Raw genomic sequence first — 17,424 nt, 5'->3', positions numbered from 1 at the left:
TTTTTCAGAGAAAGCTTCTTGCTGTCTACCTCCACCATGATGAAAGTGTGCTAACCAATGTATTCTGTTCTCAAATGCTATGTGCAGAATCTATAGTTTCATATCTTAGTCAGAACTTTATAACCTGGGCTTGGGATATGACAAAAGAAGCCAACAGAGCAAGGTAAGTGGGTTTGAATTGGGTATTAATCTAATATTCAGAGAAACTTAGTGTATTTTTCTAAAATCTGTTCTGCATTCCATTGTTTATTTAAATAGTACACACTTGTTATATATTGGTCAATAAATTCATCATACAAGCTAATGTTCTCAGGATACGGCTACTCTGTATCCATACTATATGTAGCCCTTTTGTTCTTCCTGTATCCTAGGCCATGGCTAGCCTGCAACCCAGCCAGCTATACTCTCCTCTGGATATCTCATTCCATTCCCTCTCCTGCATGGTTTTGCATTTTGCACTGCATCAATAGTGAGTCAGCAATCTGTGCCCACTGAGCATGCTTGGTCTTTACTGGGCTATTTTGCCACCACCACCCTCTTTGGGATTCCTGCAGGCCTGCTGATTCCTTCCTCTTGTATATGGATAGTGCCATTTTAGCTACATAAACATCTACACTTGGAAAATGAGTTGAAGGTTGGCATAAAGAAGAATGGAAGTATAATGAGCCACTTAAAGAAATGAGTGCAGAGGTCCCTAATGCTTGGGGAGTAGTAGTTGCTAGAGGGCCCTCTAAAATGTAGGCAAGTCATAACCAATTCCCACATCCTTAAGAAATATGTAGACTTTATTATGTGGATTTACATGTGTAATATAGAAACAAGGCCTTAGGTCTGCAATCATCCATTCACCATCAGTTTGTTAATTATAGTATACCACATGAAGTTTAGCTTCAAGGAGCTCTGTGCTGAACTCATGTGGGCATATCTTATGATATGAAAAACATGCTGAGTTGACTTTAATTTGAGTCATTTGACTTCCAGCAGCTATAAAGCTAAAGCTATACAACCTTGTTATGATAAATTAAAGTAGAAGTTTTATTATTCCCATGAGATAATACAATTGTTAGGTCTTACATTGCTCATAATTTTGAGCTGGCAATTCTTTCCTACAGTCCTTCCATAACTGGTGGAATATGCATATTATGTTATAATTCTCTTTACATAGATTTCCTGGCTTCCTGTGTTATTATATCTGAACAAGCATATGAATGACTGTTCTGTAGTTGATCTTGTAATAGATGGAGTGCTTTTCATTCATTTAAAGTTTAATTACATGTTGCTCATGATAACTTTTACTAAATGGAGTGATTAAGAAATCATGTGCCTTTCTTGCCTTTTCTTTAGACCCTAAGTAACCGGCATGTATATTTTTCCTGCTGCCTTATTGTAATCTATAAATATGTTACGATACAAAGTATGTTCTTGTATAATAATCCACAAATTACTTTGATAGATTTAACATAATTTTGGTTTAGATTAACCCTACCATGTTGTCCCCTGTTTCTGTTTAATTACCATTGAAATAGAGATTAAAAAGTAGTTCCAAAACCAGATATGTATGTAGTGTCTATACTTTATAATGGGACAGAATATATGGACAAGAGGTTGGGTTAACTCTTATACGGCTGCCATTCATTATGAGTAAGGAGTCCCCTCCTTTCCTTTTATCCCTACAATTTGATGTCGAAGGAAACACTATTTCTAAACCATCTGCAGTGGCTAAGTTCAGTCGACTACCTGCTGTTACATTGTTCTAGTCCTGTTTAATTCTCTAGTTTCTATTATTTTACAATAACAAAAAATTGTGATGTAGTTTCTTTTGAAAAACTATGTTTGAGGAGGTTTTTATGACTGACAATCAACAGGCATGTCATTGCTTTGTTATGTTTTACTAAAGAAGTCTATTAAGCAGCACAACTTTGATACACTAGTTATAAGTTTGCAGGTTATGGAGACACCTGTGGTGACCAAAACGACCAAAGCTGCTTATTAGAAAGAGCCTCTACAGCTGTGTCCTATTAACTCCTTATGACACTTTAGAAACACTAAATAAAAGGCTTGTTTAAAGCTTTATAGCTATTTTTAGTGAGTCTAGAACCTGATTGTAAAATACAATAAGATGCTTAATTCTACAGTTCTTGGTTTTGCTATTAATTTATAACTAATGAACTATCATGTTGCAGTGAGATTTTCAAATAAGCACATTTTTAAATCAAATACAATTCTTTATTCATACATAACAGTACAGATCACTCTTCAGTTTTGGCACTTTTATGTGGCATAGGATGCCAAGAGGAATTGCTAGCTAGAGTCCAGGGTACTTTCTCATAGAAATCCTGAAGGGTATTTTAATATGAATCTGGATACCTAAGAGTAATGTTAAATTAATATCTTCATAACACAATATGTTAAATACACATAGTTGGATCTGTGATACTGACTTCATTATGTGTGTCTACAAATATCTGTTAACCTATTGACAGTTAATATGGATGTATTATTTCAGTGGTATCAAGACATTTCAAAATTAGATGCTTCATTAAGGATTAAAACAATTGGATTGGATCCTAAGATAAATAAGTACAAGAATGTTTACAGAACAAAAGTTTCCTATTCTCTTCTCCATCCAGCAGTGTCTCCCATGTCCTGTCACACAGTGTGGCAGGTGAATGGTAGAAACTCTGTTCAGGGCTGAAAGTTAGAGGAGGGGATGGGCAGCTTTCATGTCCTAAAACTCCATCTTTTTGCTCATCCTAGGAACCAGGTCATTCATGGAAAGCCAGGGCAAAAAGTTTGCAGATTAAAAGTGCAAATTTTAGCTAGCTTCTAGAATAGTAAATTAGGTTAGAGAACAATAGTGCAATCAGTTCTTTTCCACATGCAATACACTTGTTGATGAATTCCATGACAGCTTCAGAGAACACACATTACCACAGTGGTGTGTCTTCTTTCAATGCTTGAACCTTTAGCCTTCAATTGAAGGAACCACAGGGATAGGGCCAACAGTTTGGCATCATTCCATTAAATGTCACATACTTTCCAGGATATATATGTGTGTGTGTGTGAAAAGAATTACTTAATTGCCACTTCCCTCTTTTGACTCCTTCATCCAAAAGTTGTATCTGCAAAAAGGTAAAAATAATCCTTGAACCTTCCCTTTGTTCCAACATAATATCTAATTCTACTGAGATGCATACTACATTAGCTATTGAATGTAGTATATGAAATGAATGGAATTTGTTGACTATGATGAACTTAAGTCCCATTCATTCCATAGGTCTACTCTAAGTAGGATTAATAATTTAGAATCTCTGTCAGCAGTAGAACATGGGGTAAGGCAAATACTTGACAATGTTCAAGGTCAGAGATATGAGGAAGAAATTGTCACTGTTCCACTGGGAAATTTTTCTTCCAGCCCTACATACTGCTAAAGATTATTGAGAGACAGAAAGAACACAATAAAGATTATGAAGTACTTTGCTGCTATAAAACAAAATTTAAAAAGGGTTATTGGTATGTGAAGGATAAAAATGTGGTATGACAGAATTAATTTAAAATTAAAATGTTGTTAATTTTGCTAGGAAATTAATATATTTTTACAATGAGTATTTGGATATAGGTGCATTTTTCCAGTGATTGTTAATTACATTGTGGAAATTTCATTCTATAATTGTGGGACATATTCATCTTCTGAATTGTAAGAGGCATTTCTAGGATGCTTTACAAGAGTTTAAAGCATTTGAATCCATTGGCTAATGGTTCAGTCCTTTGTATGTTCAGAAAGGAAAATGTCCTACAACTCCCAGCATTCCCTATATAGCTGACTGGAACATTCAGCAATTATAGGATTTCTTTCTGTCTAAACATAGATAGGATTGCACCTTAAATGGGTAACATTTCTAAATGGGAATTGCCTGATGGTTGTTAGTGTATTTGAAAGTATGCTAGTAATTATATAAATTCCTGTCAAAGTAACTTGAGATCCTCTAATATTCCCATGTTAACACCTCCCACACAAATTTTAGCAGGGTGACTTCATATTTAATTGCATCAGTAATTCTATTTCTGTAATTATTTGTATGCATGTAAACAATATTGCAGGTAACAATGTTCCGTGCACTTTGGTGTTTAGTCATGCCGGCCACATGACCACAGAGACTGTCGGCGGACAAATGCTGGCTCCATCAGCCAGGAAACGGAGATGAGCACCGCCCCCTAGAGTCAGGCATGACTGACTTAATGTCAAGGGGAAACCTTTACCTTTACCTTTTTAAACAATATTGTATCCTCTCATTGTGGTGGAGGTAGATTATGAAGTTTGAAGGAGGGAATGTTGGGTAGGAATGATGGAAAAATACACAATGGATTCAAATAAGTTTGGATTTTTATGAATCTTACCTGCCGAATCTACGATGGGTTGGGGTTTTCTTAATTAAGCATTTTGCACACTTGGGTTTGTTTGTTTGTTTTTGCATGTGGGAGGTATTTGCACATTTTATCCAATTGCAAATGCATGCTTAAGCTAATGCACAAACAAAATTCTAATAGAAAAAAATCATATTCCATCAATGAGCAGATGTCAGAATGATAGTCTCGAAGTCTGTCAGAAAGTCAATGGAAGTCTTGATTCTTATTCTTCCCCCACTATATCTGATGGGCATATTTTTACTAACAGGAAATTTTTATTTATTTATTTATTAAAACATTTTTATGCCGCCCCATTCGCCGAAGCCTCGGGGCGGCTTACAACAATAAATTACAATAAACATAAACATAAATAAAACGTATTTATTTCAATCATTTATTTGTTACTTTTCCTGTGTTTGAAGTGACTTGCATAAAACATAGTAAACCAAGCAAAACACAAATCATCAAGTTAAATAAAAGATAAGCTAAAGCATAAACAGCTAATGAGTAATTGTATCAACTTATGTATACCTGAACTTATATCATCAGGTTGAGATGAAACCCATCACTCCGGCATCTAACACTGCTCACTGTGTTTAGGTTTTGAACCCTATGCCACACAGTACAATATTCTGACCACTTGTTTGGCAGGGACTTGTCAGTTTAAGGTTCAATTTATTCCCCAGCACTACCACAACCACCAGCAGTAAGTACTTGATCTTATCTTAGGAAAGAAATATTTGACACAAAAATTAATGTTTTGCCTCATCCAAATAATTAGCCAAATCTTCTGATGCACATTTGAATGAGGACCAATTTATTCCACAGCTGCTATATTGCTTGTGTGCAATCTTTATGAACTGGAGGTGGTGCAGATGATGATAGATGCTCCTTTTAGTCTGGCATGTGTCACTTCTGAACATTGTTAAAGCAGCCGAGAAAGTGGAAGAAAACTGTTTAAACTCAGACATATTCTTGTCAAGTAGCTTTGTAATTTAGTTCAAAGACACAAAAGGTGCAGTACTCAACTTTAGCATCACTTAAGCTATATGCATTTCTGGTTGCTTCTAATGGAATGAAAGCATCCAGTAAAGGTTGTTTGTGAAATAATTGGCTCTGTTGCCTACTAGGTAGTCATTCATTCTTAGACTTCTGCTAGAAGTTCACCAAAATTATTTTGCCAATAATTTTTTAACATCTGGTCTGATTCACTTTCAAAAACAACGCAATAGAAGACACTTAAAATTGCCCAGGTCAGGGTCTAATTAATGTTTTTAGAAATAAAGATTCACAAACACTAGGCAAGTTTGTCATTTTGTCTATGGTTTGTTTTGTAGAAGAGGCAGAGAAGAGAAGGTGAGGAGGGAACCCTCCTGTTTCTTGATTACATCCCACCCGCTCATTTTCTCCTTTTCTCCTTTGCTTTTGATTTTAGTGGCAGTCTTAACAGAATGTCAAGATCAATTTGCAGCATGGTTAAACTCAAGGTTTGCATTCTGCCAGCAGCAATTGTCCCTACAAACAATGCTGTGTGTTCTTGTAACTTCAGAAGCTTTTAGAAGGATCATGGCAAGGGCAGCATCTAATGACTTTATTAGTATAGGGTTTCAAAACAGACTCAGTAATTGTTCACATCTTTTTGTCATCTAGTCATAATTACTGCATAACATTGTTCAGGGTTGCACTTGTAAATGGTTTCCTAATAGCAATGAAATGGGGTGGGGGGAGGGGAAGGAAGGGATGAAAGGTGGTTGTCTCTTCACACAGCCTGTGCTCAGATAATGCATGAGCTGTTTGTAATACTTATTATGTCCAGTAAACAAGGACAATCCATATTTAAACATATATACACTTTGAGATGATGGCTTGCTTCATGTTTTGAAATATTATAATAAGTAATATATAATGGCTTTTAAACCTGGGGCAGAAAGTTATTAAAGATGACCTAAAGTTGTAATTGATAATATGTTGTATTTGGACAAAAAGATGCTGCATTTTCCCTCCGTTGAGGAGAGATTTTTGTTTACATTCATCCAGGTAATATTCTTGCTAGTCATATTCTCTAGGTACATTTCAACACATTATTATGTATAATTGCCACCATGAAAAAAGGTTTTTTTCCCTTAAATATTCAATATGAAGTCTTCATCTTTATCTCTAATGCATGGCAATTCATGCAAGGATTGAATACTAGGCTCCCTGCAATAGCATTTCTTGACTGTCCCATGTGGTAGGTCAATAGCAGCCATTGGACCATTTCTGTGAAAATACTGTATCCATACCAAATCCCATGTACAGAAGTTAACTGGACTGGCAGTTGAACCTCACTTCAAAACTGTCAAGGTGTCAGCTGCTTTCACTGCATCAGAGCTCAGCAGGCAGAGTTAAGCTCTTCTAGCTGCTCGCACACAGCTCTACTTGGTGCCTCCTTACTCTTCACTTACCAAATGCTCTAATGCAACAAGGACAACACTAGCATATGCACACATAGTGTTCGTTGGAATGTGGCTTGGATCGGTTGCCTCTCTGCAAGTAAGGCAGGCAGCCCAACACCAAGCAAACTTCACCACCCTGGTGATGGCTAGCACTATGGGAACGGTTTAAGGTGGGGGACACTCAAAAAGAATGGCTAGGATGGAGATGGCTGCCACTGCACTGCTTCGTCTGAGGCCACTGTGTCATGAGGGGGCATATGAGAGACAGAGGAATGATATAGTGCTCCTTGTTTCTCATCCTATGTGGTTTCCAGTAGCCCTGTCCATTACAACTAGTGCAACTCTATGTTGAATATGATCATAGGGAATAGTGCGTTTTCTTAATATTTTTAGAGGCAAGAAAGAACAGAGGTATATAGCCCCTTTGCTGTGGAAATAATGCTGATTTAGTTGTTACGGTACAGGCCTCTACAGCTGAAGCAGGAATGGTCATGCTTCCCATAACTGCTTTTGAAATAATGCACAAGCAGAAACTCTAGTGTATCTGAACTAAGTACAATCTAGGAATCCTCCTGGCTTAATGACACTAATTACTGTGCACCATATGGTTGTACAATGGTGTCTATACTGGTGTCCTGTGTTACAGGCCTTCTATAGAAAGAGTCAGTGGTCATGGTAGAAAGTGCTAGCATAGTCTTGCATCTCTTGAGCTGGTTCCTATTTTTCACTACTGCTGAACCATGCAGTGTTTAGGATCTAAGGTATGCCAGCAACTTCCTAGGGTTTAACTCCCAGCACTGTTTGTATCTCTGACTCAGTTGACTGAATTGTGGTGCTGGAGAAGACTCCTGCCAGTCCCTTGGACTGCAAGGGGATCAAACCAGGCAGTCTTAGAGGAGAGCAACCCTGACTGCTCTTTAGAAGGCCAGATTATAAAGATGAAACTCAAATACTTTAGCCACCTAATGGGAAGGAAGGACTCACTGGAGAAGAGCCTAATGCTGGGAACAATAGATGGCAAAAGAAGAAGGGGACGGCAGAGGATGAGGTGGCTGGATGGAGTCACTGAAGCAGTCGGTGTGGGCTTGGGTGGACTCCGGGGGATGGTGGAGGACAGGAGAGCCTGGAGGAATGTTGTCCATGTCCATTTGGACATCATGCTAGCAACCTGAATGTAGATTGTTACCCGAAAGTGGAAGTAATGAGTGCTAGTGGCTTGTGCTATATGCATTTTATTGTTTATGACTATGAAAGGATTATGCTGTTATTATAGTTTCATATTGATGCCCAGAACTTGTGCCAGGCATTTTTAGGGCTAAGTTGCCACAAGGTAAGGTAGCCAAAAGAAATGAAACAGTGATACAATATCATTGAAATGCACAGCAAATACATATATTAGAAAACTGCTTTAGATAACACAACAATCAATTCTCTTCAGGAAGTATAATAGTAAAAAAAATTGATAAATAAGTCCATTCTACATCCATCAAGGTAGTGACCATCATGACATCTGTGGTATGAAGAATACCTTACTTTTCCTGTCCTGAATCCCCACTATTCAGTTTAACTAGCTTTGTTTTTTTTATTATTGATGAATATCACCAAGGTTATCCCTTCTTTCTACTTCTGTTTTTTTTAAACCCTTACTTAATTTTTTTGGAGGTTTTACACAGGATGCATGGATCTTAATAAAGTGAACTACATTCTTAGGATGAAACCCTATGAAGTCGAGCTCCTTCATTTTTCCACTCCTCTTGTTCTGCATTTTTGCTAGGCAGACATTTTGGGCCCTATAGCAACATCATTTCAGTGAGAAGGGAGGCAGGTTGGAGAGGTCCCAAGTTATTTTATATATCCTGGTTTCCCCAGCCTCCTTCCTTCTCTACCCCCAAAGTATCCTCTTCTACTCCTCTCCAAGGTTGTTTTCCCAACATTGCAGAGCAGCCAGGGCAGTTCTTTCTGTGCTGGCTGCAAGGGACGGGGTAGGGGGTTGTAACTCTGACCTCAAATCCCTGAATCTACAAAATCCTACTGCCTCTCAGATAATGTGTAGAGGCCATAGAATCCTTTCCTTCAATTATTAGATAAACACAGGATATTGTATACTTTGTTAAAAGAATTTACACCCCACACTTCAGCTGGAAAGACTCCCAGAGTGGCTTACATATCAATAAAATGAAGGTAGCCTCTGCTTTCAGACAGTGTAAAAACTAGCTAAATCAATTAAAACAAATTTGCCAGACTGTGCTGCAAAGACTCCAGTGCAGTTGGGTATGCCATGATAACATGCATAGAATAGAACAGGGACAATATGATCCCTTAAAACCATAGATTATGTAGTTTTAATTCAAAATAATAAATTACACATTAGGGGTTGTAATACAATGTTAAGGAGAGTTTCATCCTTACACTCTTGACACTAAGAGCTAAATTACTAATGAGTTAATCCAGGTCAGGATAGTTAGCAGGTTCTGGATGAGATGTTTTTTGCTTTGTAAAAATATGATACATCTGTAACCTCCTCGCATTTTATCTGCATCTTACCAAGTGTGTACATAGGTTAAATCAGTCTAGTGGTTACCTGTGTTCACTCATTCTGGTACTGGTGTTAAATTATAAAGTGTGAAATGTCTGTTGTAGAACTCTGCACCATGACTTTATTGATAGCGGTGCAGCCTAGACCCCTTCAGTGTCAAGTCCTTTCCTCGTTCAGTCTTGCGGAGCAGAAGGTGCAAAGAATAGAATCCTGTGGTGCTATTTGTGAAAAAGCTTTGATGCAGAAGAGCAGTTGCCTGATGATGACCTCGCAGAAAAAAGAATGGAGGCAATTGGCCCAATTCCAATTATACTTATAAAAGCCCACAGCTGCATCAATAATACCTCGAGGATTTTGGTATCAAGAATGTCATACAAAAATTCACAGAATCTTTGTGGCTGCTTGACCTTTGCTTATCAGAAGGATTCAACAAATGACAAGATCATTATAGTTAGTTTCTTGTGCTATGGAAGCTGATGATCAGGCATTGCAGTGGTTGGCAGTGTATTTGTAGAGTTGCCCATATTTAAAAATTCAACATAGTCAAACCTACTGCCACTGATCCTGTGTGATGAGATAACATCCTTCCTGTCAGGGATTATGGTAGAGTGGCAGGTGCCCCTCTAAAATAATTCCCACTACTGCTTTTGCTACTCGATATATCAGATCAAAAGACAGGAAAATAAAAAATAACTGTGGATTAACATCTGAGTTTAAATTTAAAAGTTATGAAACCAGCTAGTGATTTTACATTAAAAGAAAACAAAACAACCCCTTCCTCTTTCCAGTAATTTGTAACCCAGAAAACAGGATCCAGTGAATACAGCTGGGAGAAATGCAACATTCCAATCAACATGGAGCCAATAAGTACCTGGTATACAGCAATGATATTTCATGGTATTTTACTACCCTATTGTCTTCATCCTCTTCATCGACTGTATTTTGTAAGCTGTCCATAGACTTTTAATAATGAGGTGGCACAGAAAAACTTTTAAATACATACATACATGCATACATACATCCATACAATTTCTGTACTGCCCAATAGCCAAAGCTCTCTGGGTAGTTTGCAAAGGCACATGAAATACAATAGAATGTACAGATAACAATGAAAACATCATAAGAATTACAATACAAAAGTCATTTAAAAAAAAAAACCTAAATTTTTTAAAAACTACAGCCTACACAAATTAAACTATATGACCTTTTAATCAGTGGACATAATACCCATATATAATATAAAACCTTTAATATGCATTTAAATTTGGTTTTAACATTTGTGTAATAATCATTTTAAATGACTCAGTCCCGCACCATTAGCGATACTGACTAAGGCTGTTGGCAGTCACATGCCACAACATATGGAGGGCCTCAAATTGATTATCACTGCACTACATAAAACACATGCTTCAGTGTTTTATTTTGGATCAATTCATCTCCACCTCTTGCTCCCATTTTAAACCCCTTCTATGCATGGGCTAGTAACACAGGAGTGAGGAGCAATGTTTCATGCTCCCCTTGTTTAAATGTAATGTTTCAATTCCATGTCAGCCCCTCCCTGGCTATGCACTGCTGCTGTAAAAAATATTATTTTGCTGATACAAGCATGGACCCCCATTTCCTTACTTCTATCACATTGGCAAGCTACAAGGTGAAGCAGGTTTCGGTGGAAACCATAGGTAGTAAGTAAAATATACATAAGCCCTCAATGACTTCCAGTGGGGTGAGAACTTTATGTCTTTGCAGCTTTTTGCTGCTGTAATGGCTGTTGCTCCCAGTTCAACTGAACTTTCTTTAGGGTTAATTAATGAAAAGTGGTTTTGTCAATGAACACTAAACAAGACATTTCCCAATAAGATCTTTAGACATAGATAAATACTCTATGGTTGCAATGAAAGAATATGCAGGAGGATGTAATGAAAAGTAGTGTAAAGTCTTAGCAAAAACTAGCAATTGTCTTTAAAGAATGGCAGGGCTAACATGATAACATGCAGATGGTGCTAAGACTATCATGCATAAATATTCCATTTAAATACAACATATCCCCCAGTTCTACATTTAAAATTTAAATATTAATACATAAAATGTTATTCTTAAATTAACATTTTAATGAGACTTATATTGACTTTGCACAGTATAAAATTAATAATGTTAAATAATTAGATATCTTACATGTTTAATATTCAACAAATAATCTTTTTGCTTTGAAAAGTCTCTACCGCTCTCTTTAATAATCTCACATACTTTCAAGTTTCACAGTTTCTTTTAAACTAGGTCAACTTGTATGGGATAGTTGATAACTGCTCCTCATCTTCAAGGGACTTGCTTTGTTGACCCATCATATAATGGATCTGAGGGTCATGCACATCAAATTGATGCTTAAGGTAACAGTCTGCTGTAGCATTAATATTTATTTAGTTATTGTATCTGTATGCCACCCCATAGCTCAAGGGATCTCTGGGTTGCTCACAGGAAGAGATTTCTGGGTGGCTCACAGAAAGACATTTATTTATTTCAAGTCTATGCCATCCTACAGCTGAAGCTTTCTAGTTAGTTTACAACAGTACCTTAAAAATATAATTAAATTCAATTAAAATCCAATAAAATCTTATAAATAGAAACATTAAAAATTGAAAACTGCTAAAAACATAGAGGGAAGAATGACTTGTAAATTAAAAATATCTAGAATGGGTAATCCAATCCCCTCAAGCCCACAGATGTGAGCCTCCCCGAGGCTTCGGCGAATGGGGCAGCATAGATGTTTCCTAAATAGATAGATAGATAGATAGATAGATAGATAGATAGATAGATAGATAGGCAGACTGCAGTGGGGAGGTTATTCCCTAAGTAAGAGCTATCAAAGAGACAGCCCTCCTCATTCTTGCCACCCTCTGAATCTCCTTCAGAGTTGACACTTGGAGGAAAGCCCTGGAGGTTGTTTGTAGTGCCTGGGTAGATTGCAGTGGGAGAGGTGCTTCAACAGTCATTGTGGGTCCAAATCATGTTTGAACTAGCATTTGTAATTGGGCATGGAAGCATACAGATAGTGAATGCAAGTGAATCAGGCTGCATTCTGCACAAGCTGCAGCTTCTGAACAGTCTTCAAGGGCGGCTCCACATACAGTACATTGCAATCTAATTGTGGAATTACTAGAACATAGATTACTGAAAGCAAACTATCCCAGTCTAGGTAGGGGCATAGGTGGACCACCAGCTGAAGCTGGTGGAAGGCAGCCCAAGCCACTGATGCCACCTGAGATGATGGAGTACCCACAAGGTATGAACTTGCTCCTTCAATCCCACCTAGAACAGGTTGAGCACCCTCCATCTGGTCAGACAGCATCTTAGTCTTGTTTAGATTGATCTTCCATTTAGTACCTCGCATCTTGTCCTTTATCACATCCAGACAGTGGTTCAGCACATTTACAGCCTTACCTGCTGACAATGAAAAGGTGAAGTACAGCTTTGTGTCATCAGCATACTGATGGCAGCCCACTCCAAAATTCCTGATGACCTCACTCAATGGTTCCATGTAGATGTTGAACAGCATGGGGGCCAGAACAGACCTCAAAGGAACTCCATACTGGAAAATCCATGAGGATGAATAACATTCCCAAGCATCACTATCTGGAGCTGGCCATTCAGGCAGGAGCAGAATTACTGCAGTGCAGTACCTCCTCACTTCTACCTCAGAGAATACCATAAGAAGAAGGATACCATAATTGCATAGCCCCAGAAGGATACCATAACGGATGGTATTAAAAGCCTCTGAGAGGTCCAGGAATATAAACAGGTTCACATTCCCCCTGTCTCTCTGCAAGCATAGGTTATCATACAGGGCAATTAGGACTGTTTCCTTGCCAAAACCATGGCTGAACCCCAGCCAAAATGAAATTAGATAATCCGTCTCATCCAAGAGTGCCTGAAGTTGATTGTCAACCATCTGTTTAAGAACCTTACCCAGAAAAAGATACCAGCCTACAGTTATTAAGGTCTTCCAGGGCAAGGAAAGATGTCTTCAGCTGTGAACTCATTGCTGCCTCTTTGAAGAGGTCACTCCCTCAGGAGGCATTAATCCCTTCCTTCCTTCCTTCCTTCCTTCCTTACTTACTTACTTACTGGCTTTTATAAGTCAAGAAGGGCAAGGATCCAGTACAAAGGTGGTTGCACCAAACCTGTCCAAACACCTTCTCAACAGCCTAACCTATACTAACTTAAACTCATCCAATAAAACTGAACCAGTCTGCACTCTGGGTACCTCAGCAGATTCAGTTCTTTAACTCTGGAGTCTAAGTTCTGGTGGATGCAAGATATTTTTTTCTTGGAAGTACCCAGTAAGTAAATTACAGCAAGCCTTACAGGGTTCTAAGAAGGCCTTGGGACCAGCATGCAATAGTCCCCAGGCAACCCTTAAAAGCTGTGCTGAGTGGCAAATGAATATAATTCACATGGTTATAAATGGGGTAGTTAAAAGCATGATTGTGTCTGGCCCAAATATTGGGCAGGGGCAGAAGAGCATGGGGTGCCATCCCTTTTCTCTCCACCGCTAGTTTAGAGCAGTTAAATTTGACCAATGCTTTTTCTGGAGTGACTTTATTCAAGGAGCAGATCAAATACTACTCTCTCAGGTGCAGGCATAATGCCATTTAGCCTACCCAGATTCAACTGCTGTTGCTGCTACACAATATTCTTTGGTAGCAAACTGTTCCTCCCATTGCAGCACTCTGGTTTCCACTTACATCCCTCTATGTGCACTACAGCTATTTGAAATATTTGCTAAGAGCATCCAGTTGTGAAGAAAATATTAATATGTATATTATGTATCAAGGTTATATATTCTGCCAAATGAGGCCAATAAAATTCAAAAGTTACTTCTATTTTGTTTTCCAACTTTTACTGCTTTTAGAAGCAAGCCTACTTTTGGCACCATGGCTTTCTCTTATTTATCATTCTAGCTTTCTGAAGTGTAGATGTTGAGATTGTTTTATTACTAATATGAAAATTAAGTGTCATGATTCTGTTTTGGATTTTGATATCAAATGCTTCACAGCCTGTGACATTTTAATGCAGTTTGTCTTTTCAAATAAATTTACCTTCTAACGCATGAGACAACAGGACTTTGCTCATCAGACAGTACATACATTTCAGATCAGTTGTTACCTAAAATATTATCATAAGGCATAAGAAAACACACGATTTAAGTTGCCTTTCATGAACATAATTAAGAATTAATAAGCCTGTACCAGTGGCTAGTCCTCAGAATTTCCACTGTTTTGCCTTTTGTGACCCGTGTTATTAAAAGTCCATTATTTTTACAGACTTTATTAAATTGGATCTTATTAAAGCATTCTATATTTGCATTTGGTCTTTCATAATTCATTATTATTATGACATTTACTTTTTACCATCAGATCTGAAAACATATCATAAGCTACCCTTTTCTCTTGAAAGAAATGCTAATTTCAAACAGTCCTCTAATGGAAGAGAAAAGCTTTATCAGTTTTTTCATTTATTCAAGATCGTGTTAAGAATACTAATGCCAGACTTCAGTATGTTAATGGATGAAAGCTGGGTTTTTTTTCAGTCAAAAGCTTAGAATTATTGTTTTTAGACTACACTAGTAAGTATGAAAGTGAGGAAGCCTGGTACTACATCCATAGGCATAACTCTAGAGCACAGTTCCTTGGTTATTTTTCTTCACTACTCCTAATTACCTCATTGAAAGATATATTAAAATATTCTCTCTTGGTGTTAAGAGGTATACATATACATCATAGCTAAAAACCCAACTTTTGGTCCATACTTTTTTCCTAGAATTTGTTTTGTTGGTTGTTATGAATTTAAGTCTTAGCAACTGATACTAGAACAAGGATTCTGTGTATAATACTTCCTGCAATGCAGTTTCATATATCTGTTTGCTTGTGTCCCACAATTCATAGCAATATCTCCCACTGTAAATTGAAAAAGTGAGAGCCTTAAATCTGCCTGTCCCTGTCAAAAACCCCTGTTAAGCCCTGTCAAATTTTAAAAGAAAGTCTGAGTTTTGATAACTGTCCAAACTCCATGTTCCCATGCTCCATGCTCCCATAAATGTTCAGTTTTCCACTTCCCTGAGAACCTAGTGTCTCTGGAAAATGTAGAAAACTCCAAGAAAAGTCAGATTTTGCTGGGATGATCTATACATACACACCCCTTTCACCAGTTAAAAAAAAAATTCCTTGTGGCTTTGCTCCTCACTTAACAGCTCACCATTTGACAGCTGTTCAAATGAGAAGCAAAGCAACAAATCAACCTGTTGGCTTTATTTGTGTCAATGTTATATCTGCATTAATAGGAGACTTCCTCCAGGTCGTTGTGGAGGAAAGGCTATGCACCTGGGATGGTTGGAAGTGTGTACTGCACAACTCTGAAAAAATGACAAAATTTTAAAAATGAAATCTAGGGGAGCAAAATAAAATAAATGGATGGAGGACTAATGTCAGTTGCTCCAATGTGCTGCTTGGGCTCTTTGAAGGGGCTATTACCTTTGTAACTGCAAAAAAGTGTTCTGCCCTCTAAAAAAAGGGGGTAAAGGGGAAGACAGATTTAAAAAGCAGTAATTGCAAAATTTGCAGTCAGTGTTGAGTGAGCAAACAAGGTAGGTACTGTTGCAGAATCCCCTAGGATACCTGCGGGAGCACCAAAGGGTAAGGAATTGAGAAGTCAACCCATTGTGAGGACCAGTCATCTGTCAGGTGCACCATGGGTTGTTCCATGAACAACCCACACTGCTTAGCTTACTCACAGGGTGGTTTGCAACATTATGCAAATGTGACAATTGAGAGACTGCGCAGCTGCAACATAGGAAGAAAAAGTGTGAGTGTTGACATTGTTGAGCAGTACAGGGAGGGAGAGAGGGAATGGCAGTTGGGAAAGTATATAAAAAGAATGATAGTATGCATGAAGTGTAGAAAATCACATTAACATGGCAATGGGATCAGCTTAATCGCCAGCATATTATATCTATGCAGAGGGAACAGCAATGGCTGCCTATCAGATCAGGTTTAAGGTTTTGGTACCTATATGCAAAGTTCTAAATAATTAAGGACTGAGATACTTAAGAGATGCCCTTGTATCCAAGTACTCAGTTGCTACTCTTACTAAGAGATATCCTCCTGGTGGTGCCCAAGAGCTTGCTCCAGAGTAGAGTTTGATAGCTCTAGTTATGATACAAATTTGATGTAAATTGTTAAAGAAATTATGGGACTAGATACATTTTTGTCATTCACGTGGGCTCAGAATGAATAAATAAGACTTTAGGGATCCAATAATTTAGTCTGATTTAATATCTCAGGTTTCTTTAGTAAGATTGATGTTGCGTACAAAAACTTTAACCTCTTTTAAATATTTCTGTTCTTCAGGTTTCTAACAATGTGTACAAGACATTTTGGTAGTGTTGTAGCGCAGACTATTCGAACTCAGAAAACAGATCAGTTTCCACTTTTCCTGATTATTATGGGAAAACGATCATCAAATGAGGTGCTGAATGTAATACAAGGTACAGTTTGTGCATTCTTTTGGACTCATATTCTTCACTAAATCTTTATTGTTCATATTTTGGTTGTTCTCTCTGTATAATATAGTTCATCTTCTTACATTCTAAAAGTAATTTTCAGTGAAATGTAAAATGTGCAATGACTGCTGCTTGTTCAATAAGAATTGATAAATGAAAGATTTTGTTCACATCTCCCAGTAACGTACACCCTTGAGAGGAGGGTAGAGAGTATGTGATAGATCCTGGTTCAGATCTTCACACATGAAGCTGATAAATCATGAACATATTTACTCAGAAAGAAGTCTGAGTACAGTCCTAAAACTGATTCCTTAGTGACCTTGGTCACATTAAACTTCTACAAAAGAGTATTGTGAAAATTAAATGGAATGAATATATACTATAGCCAACCCCATTTTCATGAGATGAAGCAAGAAAAGGGAAGAATTGGCAACCTGTGGCTTTCCATAACTTTTGGCCTACACCTTCTATCATCCCTCAGCTTCAGCTATCCT

General features: G+C 37.7%; 1 protein-coding gene across 2 annotated transcripts in view; it reads left to right on the top strand.

Moving 5' to 3' along the window:
• The window catches only part of FAF1 (Fas associated factor 1), a 238,966-nt gene that overhangs the window by 160,703 nt on the left and 60,839 nt on the right, over window positions 1–17,424 (top strand). For both annotated transcript variants that reach the window (XM_044429854.1, XM_044429853.1), the window contains exons 13-14: window positions 9–163; window positions 16,779–16,915. In XM_044429854.1, coding sequence (XP_044285789.1) covers window positions 9–163; window positions 16,779–16,915 — 292 coding nt within the window. The remainder of the gene's footprint in view (window positions 1–8; window positions 164–16,778; window positions 16,916–17,424) is intronic.

Source organism: Varanus komodoensis, unplaced genomic scaffold (genome assembly GCF_004798865.1).
Source record: "Varanus komodoensis strain SLA01 unplaced genomic scaffold, ASM479886v1 scaffold20_1, whole genome shotgun sequence".
Taxonomy (NCBI): domain Eukaryota; kingdom Metazoa; phylum Chordata; class Lepidosauria; order Squamata; family Varanidae; genus Varanus; species Varanus komodoensis.
Note: the sequence above shows the minus strand (reverse complement) of the source record. Positions and strands in the feature narration are given on the sequence as shown.